The sequence below is a fragment of the Hevea brasiliensis genome, chromosome 7 (assembly GCF_030052815.1).
Source record: "Hevea brasiliensis isolate MT/VB/25A 57/8 chromosome 7, ASM3005281v1, whole genome shotgun sequence".
Classification (NCBI taxonomy): domain Eukaryota; kingdom Viridiplantae; phylum Streptophyta; class Magnoliopsida; order Malpighiales; family Euphorbiaceae; genus Hevea; species Hevea brasiliensis.
Genome location: NC_079499.1, coordinates 98,432,481 through 98,454,545, shown reverse-complemented (window position 1 = coordinate 98,454,545; position 22,065 = coordinate 98,432,481). Strand labels below are relative to the sequence as shown.

The 22,065-nt window shown below is 31.2% G+C and overlaps 1 protein-coding gene and 1 pseudogene across 1 annotated transcript; both read right to left on the bottom strand.

Annotated features, from left to right (window-relative positions):
• Positions 1–5,583: 5,583 nt before the first annotated feature.
• On the bottom strand, positions 5,584–7,662 carry LOC110658810 (L-type lectin-domain containing receptor kinase IX.1-like; annotated as a pseudogene).
• A 5,482-nt stretch (positions 7,663–13,144) lies between these two features.
• On the bottom strand, positions 13,145–15,103 carry LOC110635313 (L-type lectin-domain containing receptor kinase IX.1-like). The gene has a single exon (XM_021784595.2). The coding sequence runs from the start codon at positions 15,101–15,103 to the stop codon at positions 13,145–13,147; it is 1,959 nt and encodes a 652-aa protein (XP_021640287.2).
• Positions 15,104–22,065: the final 6,962 nt, after the last annotated feature.

Genomic DNA, 22,065 nt, shown 5'->3' with positions numbered 1-22,065 from the left:
GGTATCAGAGCTCGATTGAGGTTTAGTAAACTTGCGGAGCATAGGATCCTTAACGTCTTTTCAGTTTATCATTGCTTTAGATGTCTGCGTCCTTCATACCTTCTCACCTATCTTAATTTGGCTCATATTTTCAAATTTAATACTTATTTATTAAAATGAATAGGTGCCTGAGTCTATTAAACGTAAGAGGAGAGCTAGGGCTAAGGGTCTTAATGGTGCAAACCTTGATCCAACAAGGGAGGTACCACCTTAAACTATTAATCAGACATCTAAACAGACGCCTATGGCTAAGACTGGGGCACAACCATTCCTTTGTTTCTCCATACTTTTCCATGATATTTAGTACACCACATACTTTGTTAGAGTATCCTTTATTTGTATCAACACCTAAGGGGAACGCAATAAACATTGATATTGTGTATAGGGGATGTATAGTTCACATTGGAGATAGGGAATTAGCTATAGATCTTGTTTCTTTGGATATGTTTGAGTTTAATGTGATTTTAGGCATAGATTAGTTAGCTACTTATCACGTTTCATTGAATTATCATAATAAAGCTGTACTCTTTAAAATTCCTGGGGAGGCAGAATTTCAATTTCAGGGAGATCGCAGTGTAGCCTCTAGTAATCTTATCTCTGTAGTGAGTGCTAGCTGATTATTGCGAAAGAGGTGTAAAGGGTATCTAGCTTATGTTAGAGATGTTCAGGTAGAAGGTGCAGGTTTGGAGAATGTTGCAGTGGTTAAGGAGTTTCCTGATGTGTTTCCAGAAGATTTATCAGGTTTACCCCCGGAGCGAAAGGTAGAGTTTGGTATAGACTTAGTTCCTGGAACTGAGCCCATATCTATGCCACCTTATTGTATGGCACCAGCAGAACTTAAGGAGTTAAAGGAGCAACTACAGGACCTACTAGATAAGGGGTTTATTCGCCCTAGTGTTTCTCTATGGGGTGCTCCTGTGTTATTTGTACGGAAGAAGGATGGGTCTTTGAGAATGTGCATTGATTATAGGCAATTGAATAAGGTAACTGTGCGTAATAAGTATCATCTTCCACGCATAGATGACCTGTTTGACCAACTTCAAGGTGCAAAGTATTTTTCCAAGATTGATCTTCGATCTGGGTATCATCAATTGAGGGTTAAGAAAGAAGACATACTCAAGACGGCCTTTAGGACTAGGTATGGACACTATGAATTTCTTGTAATGTCTTTTGATCTTACCAATGCTCCAGCCGCTTTTATGGATCTCATGAATAGAGTTTTCAAGCCTTTCTTAGATCAATTTGTTATAGTCTTCATCAATGACATTCTAGTGTGCTCAAAGAGTGAAGAGGAGCATGAGGGACATTTGAGAATTGTCCTTCAGACCTTACAGGAACACAAGCTATATGCCAAGTTCTCAAAATTTGAGTTATTGTTAGATAGTGTGGCTTTCCTAGGTCATACAGTATCTAAGGATGGGGTGTGTGTTGATAAGAAGAAAGTTGAGGTAGTGCTTCATTGGCCTAGACTCATAACTGTGTCAGAGATTCGTAGTTTCTTGGGTTTAGCAAGGTATTATAGACGGCTTGTTCAAGACTTCTCTCGTATTGCAACACCTTTAACTAAATTGACACAGAAGAATGTAAAATTTCAGTGGACTGAGGTTTGTGAAAAAAAGTTTTCAGGAGCTTAAGACTCGTTTAACTACTGCACCAGTGTTAGCCCTTATGTCTGGATCAGGGGCTTATGCAGTGTATTGTGATGCTTCTAGGATTAGTTTGTGATGTGTTTTGATGTAGCATGGATGGGTTATTGCATATGCTTCTCGTCAGTTGAAAAAGCATGAGCAGAATTATCCAACTCATGATTTGGAAATGGCTGTAGTAATTTTTGCTTTGAAAATCTGGAGGCACTATCTGTATGGTGAGACTTGTGAAATCTTCACTGACCACAAAAGTCTCAAATACATCTTTGACCAATGTGATCTTAATCTTAGGCAAAGAAGATGAGTAGAATTGCTGAAGGATTATGATTGCACCATACAGTATCACCCTGGAAAAGCTAATGTGGTGGCTGATGCTCTAAGCAGGAAGTCTTCTGGTAGTTTAGCCCATATATCTACCAAGATGAGGCCTTTAATTGGTGAATTACATGAGTTGCTAGATCAGGGAGTAGAGTTTGAAATCATAGCTGGATCATTCTTAGCACATTTTTGAGTTAGGCCTATCTCGATTGATCGAATTAAGGCTGCTCAAAAGAGGGATTCTCAACTGTGTGAGATTATAGATAGTATTCATCAGGACCAAGCTCAAGGATTCATGTTGAATGATGATGGAGTTCTTCGTTATGGCACTAGACTTTGTGTCCCCAATGTTGATGAGTTGAGAAGAGAAATCATGGAGGAGGCACACCATTCTGCTTACACAGTACACCTAGGTTCAACTAAGATGTACCGTGATTTAAGTGAGCATTATTGGTGGGGTGGCATGAAGAGGGATATTGCAGACTTTATTGCTAAATGTTTGACTTGTCAGCAGGTTAAGGCAGAACATCAGAGACCATCTGGGTTACTTCAGCCATTGCCTATCCCTGAGTGGAAGTGGGAGCATATTGCCATGGACTTTGTTGTGGGTTTACCTAATACACGAGGTGGTTACAATGCAATCTAGGTGATAGTGGACAGATTGACAAAATCTGCTCATTTCCTTCCTGTGAAGACTACATATGACTTTGCTAAACTTGCACAGTTGTATATAAACAAGATTGTTAGTCTTCATGGAGTTCCACTTTCCATTGTCTCTGATCGTGGTACTCAGTTTACTTCTCGATTTTGGAAGAAATTCCAAGAAGCTTTAGGAACACGAGTAGACTTTAGTACTGCTTTTCACCCTCAGACGGATGGACAGTCAGAAAGGACCATACAGATATTAGAGGACATGCTTCATGCATGCGTTATGGATTTTGGTGGCCGTTGGGATTATCATTTGCCTTTAGTGGAGTTTGCTTATAATAACAGTTATCAGGCAAGTATAGAGATGGCTCCATATGAGGCATTATATGGTCAAAAGTGTAGGTCACCGGTTTGTTGGGACGAAGTTGGAGAAAGAAGGCTTACTAGACCAGAGTTGATACAATTAACTTCAGAGAAGGTTCGACTAATTCGTGATCGACTTTTGACTGCTCAAAGCCGATAGAGAAGTTATGCTGACCCTAAGCGTAAAGATGTAGAATTTATGATTGGTGATCATGTATTTCTGAGAGTTTCCCCTATGAAAGGAATCATGAGGTTTGGGAAGAAAGGGAAGCTTAGCCCTCGTTTTGTTGGTCCATTTGAAATTTTGGAGAGAATTGGAGCAGTTGCTTACCGTTTAGCCCTTCCACCTGGTTTTGCACATGTACATCCAGTTTTCCATATTTCTATGCTTAGGAAGTATGTACTAGATCCATCCCATGTTTTACAACCTCAAACCATGCAAGTTAGGGATGATATGTCATATGAGGAACAACCAGTACAGATTTTAGATCGACAAATTAGGAAACTCCGGTCTAAGGAAGTGGCTTTGATCAAAGTCTTGTGGCATAATCACTCAAGTAGTGAGGCCACAAGGAAGGCAGAATCTGAAATGCGAGCCAAATATCCTCACTTATTTTATTCTTTACGTTAGAATTTTGTCTATTCAAATTCGGTGATCGAATTTTTTTTTAGGGAGGAAGTATGTGGAAACCCATATACATTTATTATTTATTATTATTTTATTTTAATTAGCTAATAATAATTTAATATATTTATAAAAAAATATACATATTTTATTGAATAGTCTGCTTATTTATTTTTAGATATATATATATATATTATTTTTGAAATTAAATATATATCTGCAATCTGAACAACCCAGTTCAATAATAACTCTTATCCCATTCTACGCCTAATAGAACTCTTGAAATATATATATACCCTAATCATCTCTTCTGCTAAACTTTGCCCTCAAAACCTGTTTGTCACCTCCTTTTTCTATCAAATACTCTCAACAGAGAATTCTTAAATTTTTACTTCTCAATTCATCACATTCGATTCTGTTTTCAAGGTAAAAATTCACATTCTTTATTCAATAATGGGTGAATTTGATTTTATTTTCTTTCATTAATTTGTTACAACTACCCTAGAATTTTTTTTTTCTTTGATCATTAGTATTGAATTGGGTTGATCATAATTACTGTGAGACAATATCTTTAAATTTAGATTATATATATATATATAAGTTATTATATTTTATTATTATTTGATATTTTTCTTCAATATTTTGGGTATGTAGGAGATTTGAATATTCAATCAGTCAGTTGAAATTATCTCTCTTCCATTGAAATAACTATTATCTTGGAGGTTCCAGGTGAGTGGTAATTATAGTACATGGCACCGTTTTAGTCCCTTTTAAAATTTCTTAGCATTAAGTTTGTTATTAAATGAAATTTTAAATCAATATTTTAACAAATATTTTATATGTGATTTTCTAGAGTTTTATTTTATTATTGAATTTTATTTCGATTTTGATTAAATAATTGATTTTGTCAACTATCTCTACATTAGACTCATTAGGATTCCGGGAACAGGCCTTTAATGTATTTATATTGATTGATATTTGACTATAAAATTTACCGATGTGCTACTGAATTGATTTGAGATTGATTTGATTTTATTAACTCTCTGAAACTATTGAAATACACTATTGGAATTGCACTATCAGTTTTTATTTGCTATCTTAAATTTTTTATTGATTTTGATTGATTTGTACAAATTGATTTACTATTTTGAATTGGTACCTGTGCCTAGTATTTGTTTCTGTTATCTGGCCCCGCCATGTGGACTATCACGGTATTAAGTTACATTGTCGAGTCATGCATCATTGCAGTTTATGGTTTACATTAATATCATATGCATTGATATCTGTGAAGGAGAAGGAAGGTATCTAATATCTGGTAGCGCGCTTACCATCTGGCCTTTGGTGATGTGGGGTATCATCACCCTGGTGCACTGTACCATAAAATTTTTATTGAATGAATTTCTTTTATATATATGTTTTATGAAGTTATTTTATTAATGATTTTGACAGCATGAGCATGATTTTATTGAATAGAAAGTTTATTGTGAAAATTAATCAAGCGTCTTCCTGCTCCTATTCCGTTGTGTGCTATAATTATCATTCACTGAGCATCTAGCTCAAACCACGTTTTCTCTGTCTGTTATCTGTTTCAGATCAGTAGAATTCTGCAGCTGATCCAAATATTCAGTCCATTTTCTGGAGAGGGTCAACTTTGATTTGTTATCATGGTATGCCCGAATTTGTGTTTCTCGGGCTAATAATTAGTTTGGTTTATTGAACAGTTTAAGTTTTTATTGAAATCTGTAGGGACTCCGCAGTTTACCTATGGGATATTTATGATGTTTATTCAGTATTTTGTTTATTTGGATTTTGTCTATTTTTGGGATTAGTAAGTGGCAATATATTCATTCAAGATACTCTGATAAGGCTTGCATGATTTAAGAATACTTAAATTATGCGTCGGTCACGTTCAGAATTTTGGGTCATGACAGAAAGATTGCCTGCTTAACGACCCACTCCAAAGCTTGAATGGGACATAACAGGCTCTCCAAAGCTAAATGATGGCCTCGCTGCATTAGATTCAGGAACAGCCATCCTTGTTGGAAGTTTTGGTAGCTCAGCTTCAAAATTAAGCACTTGAATTGCTTGCCTTATGGAAGGCCTCCTATCACTGGCAGGATGAGCACACCACAGCCCAACAATCAACAAACACTTAACTTGTGTCTCATCAAAATTATCCGCAAGTATCTCATCAACTGCAGTGCTTAGTTCTTCTTTTTCATAGAGATCCCAAATCCATTTTACTAAAGTGATCGCTTCGTCTTCCTCGCCAATGGGATCAACCGCCATTCGTCCAGTAACAATCTCTAAGGCAACCAACCCAAAACTGTAAACATCCGACTCCATAGTAGCCCTGCGTGTGCTTATATATTCTGGAGCCATGTAGCCATTAGTGCCTGCCAACCCTGTTGACTCTGGACCTAAATCAGGCTCCATGAATAGAGCTAGTCCAAAATCACCAAGCTTCGCGTTCATACATGAATCCAGCATTATGTTGCTTGACTTGATATCGCGGTGCAGAACACACTTTTCAGAACCTTCATGAAGGTAGAGCAAAGCAGAGGCCAATCCAAGAGCTATTCTATATCTCGCTGTCCAAGTGAGAGGAATCTTCTTCTTGAAGAGGTGAGAATCAAGGCTACCGTTCGGCATGAACTCATAGACAAGAAGGAATTCACCTTTATCATGACACCAACCTAGGATTGGTACCAGATTCCGATGCCTCAACTGACTAATGATCTTCACTTCTGTCATATACTCCTTTTTCACGTCTTTATTTGAACGCTTTGTAATTTTCTTCACTGCAACAGTCATTCCAAAATGGGTAAGGTATCCCTTGTAAACAGCTCCAAATCCTCCCTGACCCAACTTCCTCTCTTTTGAAAAGTTTCTGGTAGCTAAAACAAGATCCTGATAAGAATAACTTCTTGGACCTGCTACGCTTTCAATCTCATCGTTCATTGATATTAAATTCATTTTCTCTGTTATCTCTTCCTTCTTCTTCTTCCTTATCCAGAAAATAAGAAATGCTACCATCGCAGTTAACAGAAAACCTCCTGAAACCGCTAAAGCCGCTGTCAGTTTAATCTCGTTACTATTACTTTCCTTTTCCGCATGCATCTCCAAAGTTGAATTAAACTACCAGGACTGAAGTACATGCCGCTCTACTCGATTACTTGTGCTAGCGGAAAACCCAATCACGATCCACTCAGGAAGAACCGTAGTGAGATCAATAATAAGGGAAAGGCTGGTATTCTCTCGAGGAAGAGAAGTCGTTTGATATTTCCATGACAAGCTGAGATTCTTGGTCGTAGCATTGTAAGTGATCCACACATCCGCAGGATCTCCGCTGTGCGAGCTAGTATTCCAACGGGTAAACGTGGCAGACTGAAGTGAGTTGTTGTTAATCGAGACGTGCGGATAACGAACCTCCCATTCACGGTTCCCGTAAGAGTCGAATTCAATGTGAACCATTTGACTCTCATGGGAAAAAATGTTGGTGATATTGTACAGGCCCATAAAACCTCCAGCTGAATTGAGTGGACTGTGAGATCCAACAGGAGCAAGGACGAAAGAGAGCCCAGATCCATGCTGGTTACGACCTTGGATGTCAATGAAAAATGAGAAATGGGTATTGAAATCGGAGAGCTGTTTAGTTCTGGAATTCCAGATGGGTACCTTCTCAACATAAGTGGCTCGACCAATTTGGCACATGTAATCGACATTGCTAAATTCAACATTTCCAGCAATAGGTGCCGCGTTTCCCTCGTAAATTATGCTGGTGTCATTGGGATCAAAGTGTGTTATTTCAAAGGATATTGAACTAGTAAAGGGGAGAAGAAGGAGGAGCAGCAGGCAGGAGAAGTAGAGAGGTGACGTTATCATTTTGTGGCAAGAGGTGACCATGGTAGGAATGAGACCGATGAGAAGAGAGAGAAAGAGGAGGAGGGAAAATGGAATTAATAGGGAACAGGTCAAAGCAAGAAGGAAGGGAACGACACCCATAGGCATAATCGCTTCATCAAAATGGATTTTAAAGAGCACCTATTGCATCCTCAACTTGTAAAAATTAAAATCACAAATTCCAATCAATTGTGCATCTCTCATTTTGATATAGATTTTTTTTTAATAGAGATTAGAGATACGGAGAATTAAACATGAAATCTGTCAGATAAATGATGTGCCTTTAAATATTGACATTATTTATGACTTTATTTTTATATTTTGATAATTATATTATATAACTATATTTATATACCTATATCTATATAAATATAATGAAGTTGATTTTTAAGATAGGTTGATTTAAAGGTGATAAGTGGTACTTTATTTGATTTTTTTTATTTGCTAATTTTATCCTTATTTTATTATGACTATTATTTAACATATGAATTTTCAATTTCTTGATGATAAAATTTTTTCATTTTTATTATTATTAATAATTAATATTTATATATTAAATAAAATTTAATTGTCTTTTTACTATTATTAATTAATATGTGATTTTTTAGTTCCTTAATGATTAGTATAAAATTTAAATAAAATTTATATATATATATATATATATATATATATATATATATATATATATATATATATATATATATATATATATAATCGGGAAAATTAATAAATATAACAATGACATAAAAAACCATTATCACAAGTATATATTCATTAATGAATATCATATAAAATTACTATTAAAAATATAATTCTATTAAATTTTAATGACAAAAATGTCAACATAAATTTAAAATCATTATGAATATCTATTATTACATCTTGAAAGTTATTATTATATTTTGAAAGTTATCGTATGAAAAAAAGTAAATGAATATGTAAATAAGAGTTTTTATAAATATTTATAAGGCATATCGTTAAAATTTAAGATTTTTTAATTTCTTATATTTTTATAAATTTAAACATTATATTTTTATTACTTATTTTTTTTAATAATAGTAAAAGTAAAATATATTCGTATAATGCGCAGATAAGTTTCTAATTTGATAAATAAAGGTAGAAAAGGTGGCCTAATGATAAATACAAATTTTAAGGATAAACTATAATTTAGTCCTTTAGATTTAATAAGACTTATAATATACTTCTCATATTTTCAAAATCAAGCAATTTAGTTTTTGAGATTTGATAAAATCTATAACTTAATTTCTATCGTTAGAATTTCAATTAAGTTACTATTATTTCTAACAAAAATGACTAAAATATCTTTAACTCTATTTTCAATCTGAAAATAATTTAGTTCCTAAGATTTTTTTTATTGACAATTTAATATATGATATTTGGTTAAATCTATAAACTAATCATTGTAATTTTAAAACTAAACAATTTAATTTTTGACATTTTAATAAACTTATAAGTTAATTCCTACATTTAGAATTACGACAACTTCCAATTAAATTTAGCAAAAATATCAAAATAATAATGACATAAGCAAAATTTGATAAAATTATAAGGGTTTATTTAAAAATAGTTATAATATTTAAGGATCAATTTATAAAATATATAGATGATTTTGTAATTAATTAAAATTTTAAAGGACTTAAAGTAATTAATTTATATTTTAATAATTTAAATTTAAAATTTTTTATTTAATAGGACTCATTTTGAAAATATAAAGACTAAATTATTATTAAAAAAATATTAAGATTAAATTATTAAAAAAATAAAACTTTATGGATCAAATTATTTTCAGATTAAAAAAAAATAACGGCATTTTAATCATTTTTTCTAAAATTAATGGTAACTTAACAAAATTCTAATGATAGGGATTAATTTGTAGATTTTATTAAATTTTAAAAATTAAATTACTTAATTTTAAAAATATAAAAAATTAAATTATAAATTTAATTAAATTTCAGAAATTAAATTTTAGTTTATCCAAATTTTTATTTATATAATACCTCTTTCCCTCGTTCGCTATTTCCATCTCTTACAAACATCACAAAGAATCAATTCATCTTTTAATTTCTATTAGCTTCCATAAACAAACTCAACACTCACAAACAAACAGGCAATCAAAAATCAAACAATTTATAATTTTCATCTTTCCAAAATAAAAGTCATAACAAAATACATATAATTCGGATCAAACAAGATCAAAATCCATAAATTAAAATCTTCATTTTCAAAAATTTTAATTCCAATCCGTTTCTAATTACACAGGAAAGAAGAAAAATAAAATTATAACAACATCTCAAAAATTTTAGAAACTTAGTCATAAATGATATATGAACATATCGTTAGCTAACATTGATGTCATGGAATATCATTTAATATAGTTTGAACGTTTCTATTGTTCCCATTTCTTTAATATTTTTTCCCTGGAAACAAACAGTTGTCCACTTTAGCATTTCTTTAATGTTTAGGAAAAAGCACAGAAATTTTTGTACAAGGCGGACGGCCATTGCAGTCTCCGTCGCATCCCATTTGTATTTACCGATTAGCAAATCGCTGATAACAAATACATAATGCCTCAATTTTACATGGTAGCTCTCTGGTCTTATCTGAAAAAAAAAATAATTATTATTATTCTATTTCCAAGAACCAAACAAAACCTTAAAGAATATGCTATGGGAATTTTTCGTTTCCTTGGAAACTCACCTTGGAAAGAGCAAAGAATTTTTGGTGCTTTTCTCGGAAATTCTAATCCGATCCTTGCTCCATTCAGAATCAGGAAGGATAAAAATAGGTTTTGCAGGAAGGGACAAGAGGAGTCCTATTATCTCATTTTAATTTTTATAATTTTATAAATTATTAAAAATAATATCATTTTCAATTATTTATTCAAAAACTATATTATCATCATAAATTACATTGTTAATATTTAAGTAAAAAAAATTACCATTAAGCAATAAATGATATATATGATTTTGGAATAATATTCAATTTGGCCCTGTACTCCAATTCAGCCCAATTTCTACTTTCCGACCTGATTTGCATGGATTTTTCTGATTAAGGTCAAAATTGTCCTGCAATTGTCAGTGATTTGCAGGTGAAAATCACACATGGCAGGAAAAGAACCAATAATAATAATAAATGGAATGAAGCTCAAATAGACCTGTGAACTTTTGCTCAATGTCGGATGTAAGTAACCGAAAAAATTATTTTATTTGAATTTAAATTTAATTAATATTTTTAAATTTTAAATTTATCTTAAATTTAATTAAAATTTATTTTTATCTATTAAATTTATCTCAAATTTGATTATTATTATCTAAAAAATATTTAAATTTATTTAATTTTATATATTTAATTAATAATTTATATAAAAAATTATTTTTATTAATAATTTATATTTTAAAAATTTAATAATTTTAAAAAATATTTTAATTTTATTTTATATAAAATAAAATATATAAAAATTTATAAATATTATTAAAAATATATATATCTTATATTTAATTAAATATTTATATAAATGAGTTCGGATAATAGATACTCAATATATAAAATCCGAATCCGACCCGAACTGAACCCGTCATGACTATTAAATTTTAAACCTGAACCCGTCCCAAACCTGATTATATGCTACCCAAATCCATTTTATTAGGGTTCGATCGAATCGGATACTCATAAAAATTCAATCCGTTGCCATTTTATTTATATTTGACCTCCTTCTCCTTCTTCTTTCTTATTATTATTATTATTATTATTATTATTATTACTATTATTATTATATGTACTCTATAGAAATAGCAAAATCTAATTTGAGATGAATTTAAATTTAAAAAATAATAAGATTTTACATAAGGAATAACCATTATCCTAATTAATTTATGTAAATAATTAATTAAATATAAAAGATATATTTTTTATCATATATATATATATATAATTTAAATATTTTATATAGTTATTAAAATTTTAAAATATAAGTTATTAATCAAAAATATTTTTATTTGAATTATATAAGAATGCACTAGTTATGTGATTATGCATCTTAAAAAGAGTTAATTAAAAAATATTTATCATTTCAATAAAAATATATTATAATAAAATTATTCAGGACCATGAATTTAAAAAGATTTTATTATCTGATTAAATTTAAATAATTTATTTCTTATATTTAAAAGAGTTAACTAAAAATATTTCAGTATACACCCTAACTTTAAAAATTTATTATATCGTTAAAAATCATTACAATTTCAATCTCAATATCTCAATCTTGTAAAAACTTTTCAATTCAATGATTTAGACAATTTTAATAAATTTTAATAAAATAGAAATTCAACTTAGACATATCTAAAAAGTACAGAAGGCAAATTAGGATTGACTGAGATATCTGTGAAGATGGGTTGTGATGGACAGGCTAACAGGCTGGGTTGGGTCGGAATCATATTAAAATGAGTCAACAGTTCACGGGCACAACTCAAACAGAACCAATACTGAGTCAGTTGTCCGAATTGCAATATGCGACTTTGACTCAGAAACTAGCCTACGGTTATGTCTAGATTGTGATACTCAAATCAATATTTATTTTTTAATGAATTAATTTTTTTTATAATTAATTTAATGAATTCATTATTAGTTGGAAGGCTTAAAAATGGATGGTTTCATTGCAAATCGCTAATGTCAAATGATTGATTTCTAATAAAAATAAGAAACAAAGAAAAAAAATTATTAATATAAATTAAATAATTTTAGTTAATTAAATTTTATTTTTAAATTAATATTTAACATTTAACTTTTATTAAATTATATTAATAGCGTTATTAAAATTTATATGAAAATATTAAAAATATTTAAATTTTAAATATTTCTATTCTCAACATTTATAGTTAATATATAAAATAAAAATATTATTATAATTAATAATGATCTCTTTAATATTTATAAAATATTAATTATATCTTAAAAATTTTAAAAATATATATCATTTTAACAAATTTCTTATATCAATATAAATAAAAGAATAATAATTAATTAATATCTTATTCAATGACTAAATATAAACTCAAATTTTAAATATTGAAATATTAATATAATTGATATTTTAAAAAAATTGAAATTAAAAAATTTAAATTTGTTAGGTCATTAAGTCAATAGATCACTAGTTTAACTATCAAATCATTTAATTTTTTCTGAGTCAAATTTTTACGTGATTCAATGAGAGAATTAGTCTAATTTTATGTTCGGATCGTCGACCCACCAAATTGGTCGGGGTTTAACATCATTGTCTAGAACCCAAATCACTAATGGTGTAGCAATTTCTAGCAACACTATTCACTTAACAGGAAAAAACAATACTCTCCATCTCATAAAGTAAAATCTATTAATTTTAAGAATAATTTAATAATATATGAGTATTTAATTTTCAATGTAATAATATAAGTAGAAATTATATTAAAAAAAAGACTAAATAAAATTTATTATTTTAACTATAACTACATTTTCTTCTTAATCCATATGAAAGTAAAGTAAATGTATCTTTACGAAAGCAAGTGAGTCTATTATTTCTACGGTAAATATGCAAAGAAGCAGACATCTAATTTATTGGAAGATTGGGCAATAATGCGTCGAAATTAAGAACATGAATCGCTTGCCTGATTGAAGGCCTTGACCCGTGATCTGGTTGAGCGCACCATAGTCCAACGATCATTAAACATTCCATTTGTTTCTCATCAAAATCCATATTAAGTCTCCTATCAACAGCCAATCCAAGCGTCCTGTTTCTATAATGATCCCAGATCCACTCTACCAGACTCATTTCAGGTCTGTCTTCAATGGGATCTAGCACTCTTCTTCCAGTCGCAATCTCCAAGGCTACCAGCCCAAACCCATATACGTCTGATTCTTTACTAGCCTCACCTGTGCTTATATACTCCGGAGCCATGTACCCTTCAGCTTCAGCCAACCCTGCATTTTGTGGAACAAGCTCTTGGTTCATGAACCGAGCTAATCCAAAATCACAAAGCTTGGCATTAAAATTTGAATCTAGCATTATATTGCTTGATTTCACATCACTGTGCACCACACATTGTTCCAACCCTTCATGAAGGTAGACCAAAGCAAAGGCCAATCCAAGAGTTATTCTGTATCTCACATCACAAGTGAGACGAGTCCTATTCCCAAAAAGGTGAGAATCAAGACTACCACTTGACAGAAACTCATAGACAAGCAGGAATTTCCCCTCTTCATGGCACCAACCTATGAGTTGTAACAGATTTCGATGCCTCAACCGGCTTATGATTTTCATCCCTGTTATGTACTCCTTTTTCGTCAGTTTTGAACCCCAAATGTATTTCGTCACGGCAACCGACATATTTAAATGAGTTAGGTGCCCCTTGTGAACAGAAAGAAACCCTCCTTCAACCAACGCGGTATCACTTGAGAAATTGCTGGTGGCTGAAGCAAGCTTATTATAAGAAAATCTTTGCAGACCTCTTCCCCTTTCGAGGTCATCGTTAATTGACATCAAGTTAATTGTCTGTATTATTCCCCTCATCATCTTCTTTGTCCACCGAACACCAAATGCTATAATCACCGCACCTATCAGGACACAAGCTGCTAAGACTACAAGTATTACCAGTTTAATCTTTCTAGCGTTTTCCTGGTCTGTTTCATCCGTCTCCAAGCTTGAACTGAACTCCCACGACAGAATTGCGTGGCGTTCTACATAATCTCTTGTAGCAGCTGAAAAGCCAATTGTGACCCACTCAGGAAGAACCTCCCTGAGATCGACAATGAAGGAAAGACTGGTAGTCTCTTGAGAAGTATCGGTAAGAGCATATTTCCAAGACACACTCAGATTCTTGGTACTACCATTATAATTAATCCAGACATCAGCATTATCTCCGGTGTGCAAAGTAACATTCCAACGGGTATATGTAGATGAAGAAAGTGAATTGATGTTAATACCAACATGCTCAAACAGAGGATCCCATTGCGGATCTGAATTTGTGTCAAATTCAACGTGAAGTACTTGGTTTGTAGAGTTCATGGTTGTGATATTATATAAGCCAAGAAAACCACCAGCTGAATTCATTGGTACTTGAAATCCCACTGAAGCAAGGAAGAAAGTGAACCCAGAAGTATAAATAAGACGGCGCTGGATGTCTACAGTAGAAGTGAAACGGGTGGTGAAGTCTGAGAGCTTTTGTGTCTTGGAATCCCAGATTTTGACCTTCTCTGCATAAGTTGCTCTACCAACTTGACATTGGTAAGTATCACTGTTAAGTTCAATGGCTCCAACGTAAGGAGCCGCACCACCTTCATAGATCAAGCTAGTGTCAGTTGGTTCAAACCTTGTTTTCCGGAAAGATATTGAATTAGCAGAGGCAAGAAGAAGTAGAAGAAGGAAGGAGAGGAAGCAGAGAGGTAAACTCTGCCTCCGTACATGGTAGAAAGAAGTAATCATACTGATACTCAGAGATTGAGAGGAAACTGAATTACAAAAATAGACGCATGAAGCAGAAGAAGAGGTCGATGATGCCACATTGGTCATTCATCTTTTTAAATCTGTGGAAGCACAACAGGATATAATTCCAATATCCCTCGATAGAATCCACCGTTTCTACTTTCTAATCTGTCATTATCACCAATACATCTGCATGGGAAATGGAAGATACATTTGTTCCCTCACAAACTACGCCAAATTGCTGCTAGTGCTATGTTTTAGCGATAACTTGCCAAAAAAAAGGACAAATAATCCATTGGTAGCCCATCTGGCTTGACAACATAACGCCATCATCTTGCTTGACATTATAATGTCATACTTGATAATTTGTGAAGAAAACTAGGACTGACCAATAAGTAGTTAAGAAGTGAACAAACCTAAGGTGACAACTCAAATCAATATTTGATAAATAATTAAGTTCGTTAATTTCAATAATTAGATTTTTAGTTTCAATAACATAAAAACCATATGGCAAAGATAAAAAGATGAAAAATACATAACGGCCAACTTTAACCGTGTTATTTCCGCCGATAATTCTTCCCAATAAAAAAAAAAAAAAAAAGCATTTTTGGTCCATTAAAACGTGGGTCTAATTAACCCATTCAAATTGTTCATAAATGAAGTAAAAGTTTCCTGCAAGGCCCATTTAATATAAAGGGCCTAATTGAAAATCGACCGGTAGATAGATAACTCGCACTCTTGTATGTGAATTCGACTAATTATTGAATACACTAAGAGTACTAAAATAATATTCCCTTAAATATAACAAATTAATTATTCTTAAAATGAAACTCATGTTTTTCAGAGAAAGGTTTTTGTACACCTAATAATCTCTTTGTAAATTGAAAATAACGTAACGTAACACAACACTCCTCTTTGATATTGACACAAGCAAACAACAAATTATACAGTGTATTGATATGCTGATTATTGAAAGAAAACACTTACTCCATAAATTTAGGAATGTAAGATTCATAATTTTGTGAATAAGGATGCATAAGTACAAGCAACGTATAATCATTTATTCACTGCAGACAGTTCTGCAGTGTGTAAAATTTAATTTTTAAAAAATTACGTAAGATTGATATTATATAGGTGAATTGTAATATTTTACTATATATTTTGTATTTAAATTTACGGTTGAATGAGGCTTAGACAAAAGATTTTGGCATGACAATTTTATTAATCCATACTTCCATAAGCACATAGAGAAATCATTTAATCACCCTATTTTGTACTGGTATTATTAGACTAATTTTCTTATATTGCTTTTTTTATGTGGCTCAACTGCAAGTGTACGAGTTGTACAAATAATATAGAAAAGATATCGTTCCCTCGAAGAGTTGTGTTAATGATTTAATTTTTTATATAAATATTGACTAATTTTAACTATTTTTGAAATTCAAGCAATAGATTGATAGGTATTGAAGTATGAAATCTATATGTGCAAAATTAATAATCTAATTAACAATGTGAAGATTGAACTAAATTTGCACTAAATTAAAATAAGCAAATTGAAATATGGCAAGATTTAAAATGGCAAACAATTAAATTCGATTAGAAATTAACAATAATAAAATGGTGATTTCGGAGTTTGGGAGTTCATATTCAAGCTATTTTGGGATTTTTAAATTGGTTATCCAATCTTATAGAAATTATAGGTTTTAAGGAGATTAATTCTTAAATCATTTGAATACTCTTTGGAGTGAGACAAAGAGTGCTTTAATCAATCTAATCCTACTTTCGTGAAGTTAAAATTAATCAAGACCCATTAAGTTTCTTAATTAATCTGTAAATCCTCTTAATCTCTAGTCTATTTCTAGATCTAAGTTAATTAAGTCCAATTTCTTGATTATCTATCACAAGGTTTTCTCCTTTCGGTGCTTCAACCATGGATTAAAAAATAATACTTAATGGGATTCTACACTAAGCAAGTCATTAAGCACACAAGAAATGGATAAAACCTCATTAAAATCACAAAATATGGATTACTCAATCAAAATTCACAAAATATCTCAAATATTACATCCCAACTCCAGAATCTATTGAAAAACTACTCACTATCCATAATGATTACAAGAAATTTTGAGTAAATATGGAAATAAAACTTAAATCTATGCTAAGAACTAGGAAACCCGATGCAAGAAAGATAGAAAGTAGGGAAGAAAAGAGGAAAACTCCAAATCTTGTTCAGAAATGAAGAAGTGGCGTTTATGCTCTGTTTCCTGACTCCTCCTCTGTTGCTGCTCTTTCTTTTTTTTTTTTCTTTTTTTTCTTTTTTTCTCCCTTCTGAAATGAGATAAGGACATATTGATATCTTTCTGACAAGTAGACCTAAATTTGTGTGTTTGAGGTGAAGTTCATGTGAGGGAATCTTTTGCCAGCTCAATATGAAGAGTTGCACAAATTGTGCAAGTTTCTTATGCAGATTCCATGCAAAATTGGTGGTTCTAGTTGCTTCTCGTGATGTTGCATAAGCTATGCAGGTTGGTTGTGCAGTTTTTTTCAAGCCTTGGAGTCTTCTATGAAACTACATAAGTGGACTGCATAAGCTATGCAAGCCCTTATGCAGTTTTCGGCAGGTTTAGGGCTCTCTGCATGAAGCTGCATAAGCAAAGAATGGATCTGCATAAGTTATGCAGTAGCTTATGCAACTTTCGGCCATTTTGATTATCTCCTCTGTGAAGCTGCATAAGCAGAGTGCGAGACTATATAAGTTATGCAGTTTTCCGTGAAGCTGCATAAGTAAGGAGTAAATCTGCATAAGTCATATAGTAACTTATGCAGGTTTTGGCAGGTTTGAAAAATTGCTTCTTCTCCCTGTGCAGAACTGCGCAACTTATGCAGTAAGTTATACACATTTGGGCCACTTTAGATTCTTCAACATTCAAGCTTTATTTTTGATATCTTTGGTTGTAGGAATCACTCCTCATTGGTATACCAATTAGGGACTACAGATAGCAATACTGCTTACAGGAATAATCACTTATCGACAAAGTATGTCTGACATGATTGTTCTATAGGCTATATGCCTGACCGTTGGCCATTGTGCCTAATGATATTTGTGGCTTAGAAAGCCTATCCGCTGGCCTAGTGCCTGACATGACATGTGTATACAGGCTAGACATATGGTTGTCTAACCAGGATACTCCCACGTATCCAGCACTTATAGTCTGTTATAGGTTACTTGGGTACTGTTATAAATAAATCAAGACTGAAAATATAAGAAACGACCAAAAAAGATACAATTAAGTTAAATTGCTTCCAATGTGCAGAAAATTCATAAATAACTTAGAAACTGCGGAACTTAGCATAGAACGATTATTTTAATTGTTTAATTACATTTCTTTTAAATTATGCACAACTAAGCTATCAGCTTAGCGCGTTCCATCGCATAGGTACTGGAGACTAGGCTCACCTGACACAGCCGCCACAGTAGCGTCTAACAGAGCTCTGACCAGATCTACCATCGTCCATAATCACCTCACCGGTCATTTTGTATTTTAGTAGGGCCCATGTATAGACTATTATTTTGGTTCATTGTGTATAAACATGATGTAATTACTAGTTTGTGATGTAATAAAAATTATAAGTTTGTATTTTGGATTGTAATTAAAGTTATGAATTTCTGCATATGAATGTCTATATGAATGAATGAAATAAATGAATGAACTTGAGATTGTATAAGCAGAAATGAGATAATATGACATGTAGAAATATGAGACATGGTATTATTTTAACAGATAACTTGTGGAAACTGCCAGATGTCAATTAAACAGAGAGGACTCTGCCCAGGTATCCACAGAAATAAATTGTGATATAAAAAAAAATTTCACATATTTTCTATAAGTTTAAAATTAACAATGAACAGGACAGCATAAGATAAGGTGCTCCGGCACCAAATATGACACTCCTCGCTCGGCTATACTGTAGACAGGTAAGGGGTGTCACAATTGGCGTAGGTAAACCCAAACTCTAATTTGCCCTTTTTGCCTAATGCTAGGTTTAGAATAAAATTCCTAAAATATTTGTGGGTAGCCAAAAAAATTATAATTCTGTTTGCAATAGTAAAATAGTATTGCTAAGAATTGCGGAGCATGATTATAGAATTTTGGGAGTTAGTTTGGATAGTTTTTGCAAAATATAAATTTTAAGCTTAATAGCTTAATTGTGTAGTTATATGAGTTTTGATTGGTTTGACAGTTCTAAGTAGGGCAGTATGTTGTTGTTGTGTAGTGGGCCTAAAACCATTGGATTAGGAAGTGTTATTTGAGTTACCTTGTAGGTTGGGTAGGTCTTAGGTACATGAGAAACTTTGTCGGATTTTCAGTATAAATTTAGAATGTCTTTGACTCTTTAAATTCTTTTTTTTTTAACATTGATAAATTCATAAATATAATTGTTTAGGTGATCCGAGTTAATCCTCCTCTTCTTAGCCGCCTCAGTGATCTTCGATTAATCTGTAAATAGATATTGATTTTATTTATAATTTTAATATTATTAAATTAAATGTTAAGCACGCTCTTTTGTTTTATATTTTATTGATCTTGTTTGTGGATGTCGCCTTAAGATAATTTGGAGTCTATGCTTGTATTGGTGTGAGTATGGTGTGGGTATGGATATCGTAGGACGGATAGTCATGGTTAAAGCTTGACTCGCTGGGACTCGATTGTTATATATATAAATAGGTTGGGGTGAGTACGGTTTTGAGTTGATCTCGCTAACCCCTCACATAGATTATTAAGAGAAAATCTGACTTGAGTTGACCTCGTTGGCAGGTATTAGAATTAAGAGAGTTTTATAAGAGATTAGCTTTCATATATATATATATATTGATGTGACACATTAATGTGTGAGAGCTCCAAATTATCTTTTATGTGAATATTATTTTAATTGTTTGTAACTGTGTGAATATGTTGTGCTTCATACATAGGCATGCATTAGGTTTAGTTAGTTATAGAAATTATATTTAAAATCAATATCTTATCTTATAAGTCGAACACTCACCCCTATTCAACTATTTTTTTCTTAGGTGATAGATGGACTTATTGAGAATCATCTGCTTTCTTTTCTTATAGGTTCAACCATAAAAGTTTAGTTTGTGATTTTATTATCTTTTTTTCAATTCTAGAATTCTGCATGTATAAGTAGCATATTATTTTAATTGGGTTTGTAATAACTTAACTTTTTGGAGTTGTAAAATTAATTATGGGAGATTTCTTGGATGTATGTGATAATTATTTCTTTGAATGGAGGGAGTTGAGCTTCCAGTTATTTATTCATCTATTTTGAGAATTGTGAAGGTGAGCTAAGCTCCCTATATAATTGATTTTCGGGTGAGCTAAAATTCCTCGTTAGATAGTCTAATTTATGGTTTGACTCTGTCCATTTATTTTCTTGAATTTGGACTATACTTATGGGCTTTATGATTGAGCTAGAAATAATTAGGCTTACTACGAGCTTTGGGGGTCTCACGCTGACTTAAGTCCTAGCGTTGGTTCAGCCTAGAAATCGGGTCGTGACAATCTACTAGATGATATACAGGTATTACTCATCCTTTCACTTTGGAGGCTCTAGCTTATTGAGAAGTGGTTTTACTTACTAAGAATAAATGTTTCACTTCCATTATATTTGAAGGAGATCCACAATTAGTAATTTTTATGATTAAAGGAGGCTCAATTTCTAGTGATTTTTTGGGTATCTTGAATGATATATCAAATTTAACCCATGATCTTGATGCAGTGACGGAGCCAGAATTTAGCTTAGGAGGGAATAATTAAAATGTATAATTTATTAATAAATTACTTGCTTAGATATTGATTGAAGAGATTGATTAACTAATAATGATAATTCTGTATAGTTAACTGATATGATCGTTTCATAACTATAAAATAAAAATATTTAATAAATATAATGACAAAAATAAAAAATTTAATAAATAGAATTGCTATTAGTTCAAAAATATAATGAATAATTAATATTGTGAATTGCTAAACCTAAAAATATTGATGGCCTAATATTAAAAAATTTATCCAAATTATCCCAAATCTATTTTTTTTCAAAGAAATTATGAAAAGTAAATTCAATTAAAATTATAGATGAAATAAAATAAATGACATGGTTTAACTTCTAATATTAGAAAAAAAAATTTCTAACTTGAGCACAGAAATATTTCAACAAGAAAAAAAAAATCAGGAAAACTAATAATATTTTAAATTGATAAAAAATTATGAGAAAATTATGTTCAACTCTCCTTTAATAATAATGCCCGATAATTTTAAATTTTAAAAAATACAAATTGGTGATTGTTGATTTGTTATATGAAAAAAATGATAAAATAAAATTAATGAAAAATATAGAATCAAAAGACAATAACGATTTAGATTTTATTTTTTTGGTAAGAGGATTTATATTTCATTATTAGTATCATTCTTTTAATAAAGAATTTAGAGTTTTTTTATAAAAATACAATTAAAACCCTTAAAACTTTTAAAAACCTGAATATTCCATACCCACCAAAATTTGATATAAGAGTAGAATTTTAAAAAATGAAAATTACTATTAGATCCTTAAAAATTTTAATGCCCCCTTGGCCACACCGTAGCACCGCACTGTTTTGATATATGTAATTTTTATTTTGTGCATAAAAAATGTAGTAAAGTAGTTCATTCTATTGCTCACAAAATGTTTCATAGTGATATTTACAATGCATTATTAAATATGACAGTACCTCATTTTACGTTTAGTCTCAAATCCTTGCGCGTTTTACTTGTACTTTCAACTTTTTACAAATTATTTACGGAAAATCTATGAATTTCAATTATTTCATATATTTTTATTTTAATTTACATTTATTTTAATTGTATTCACATTCAATTTAGATACTAGTCTTAAAATTGTTATTAAAAAATTATTTTTTAAAATATATTAATTAACAAATATTGAAAAATAATTTAAAATTTAATTTAATAAATTTATTATAAAAATATTAAAATAATAAAATAAATTTT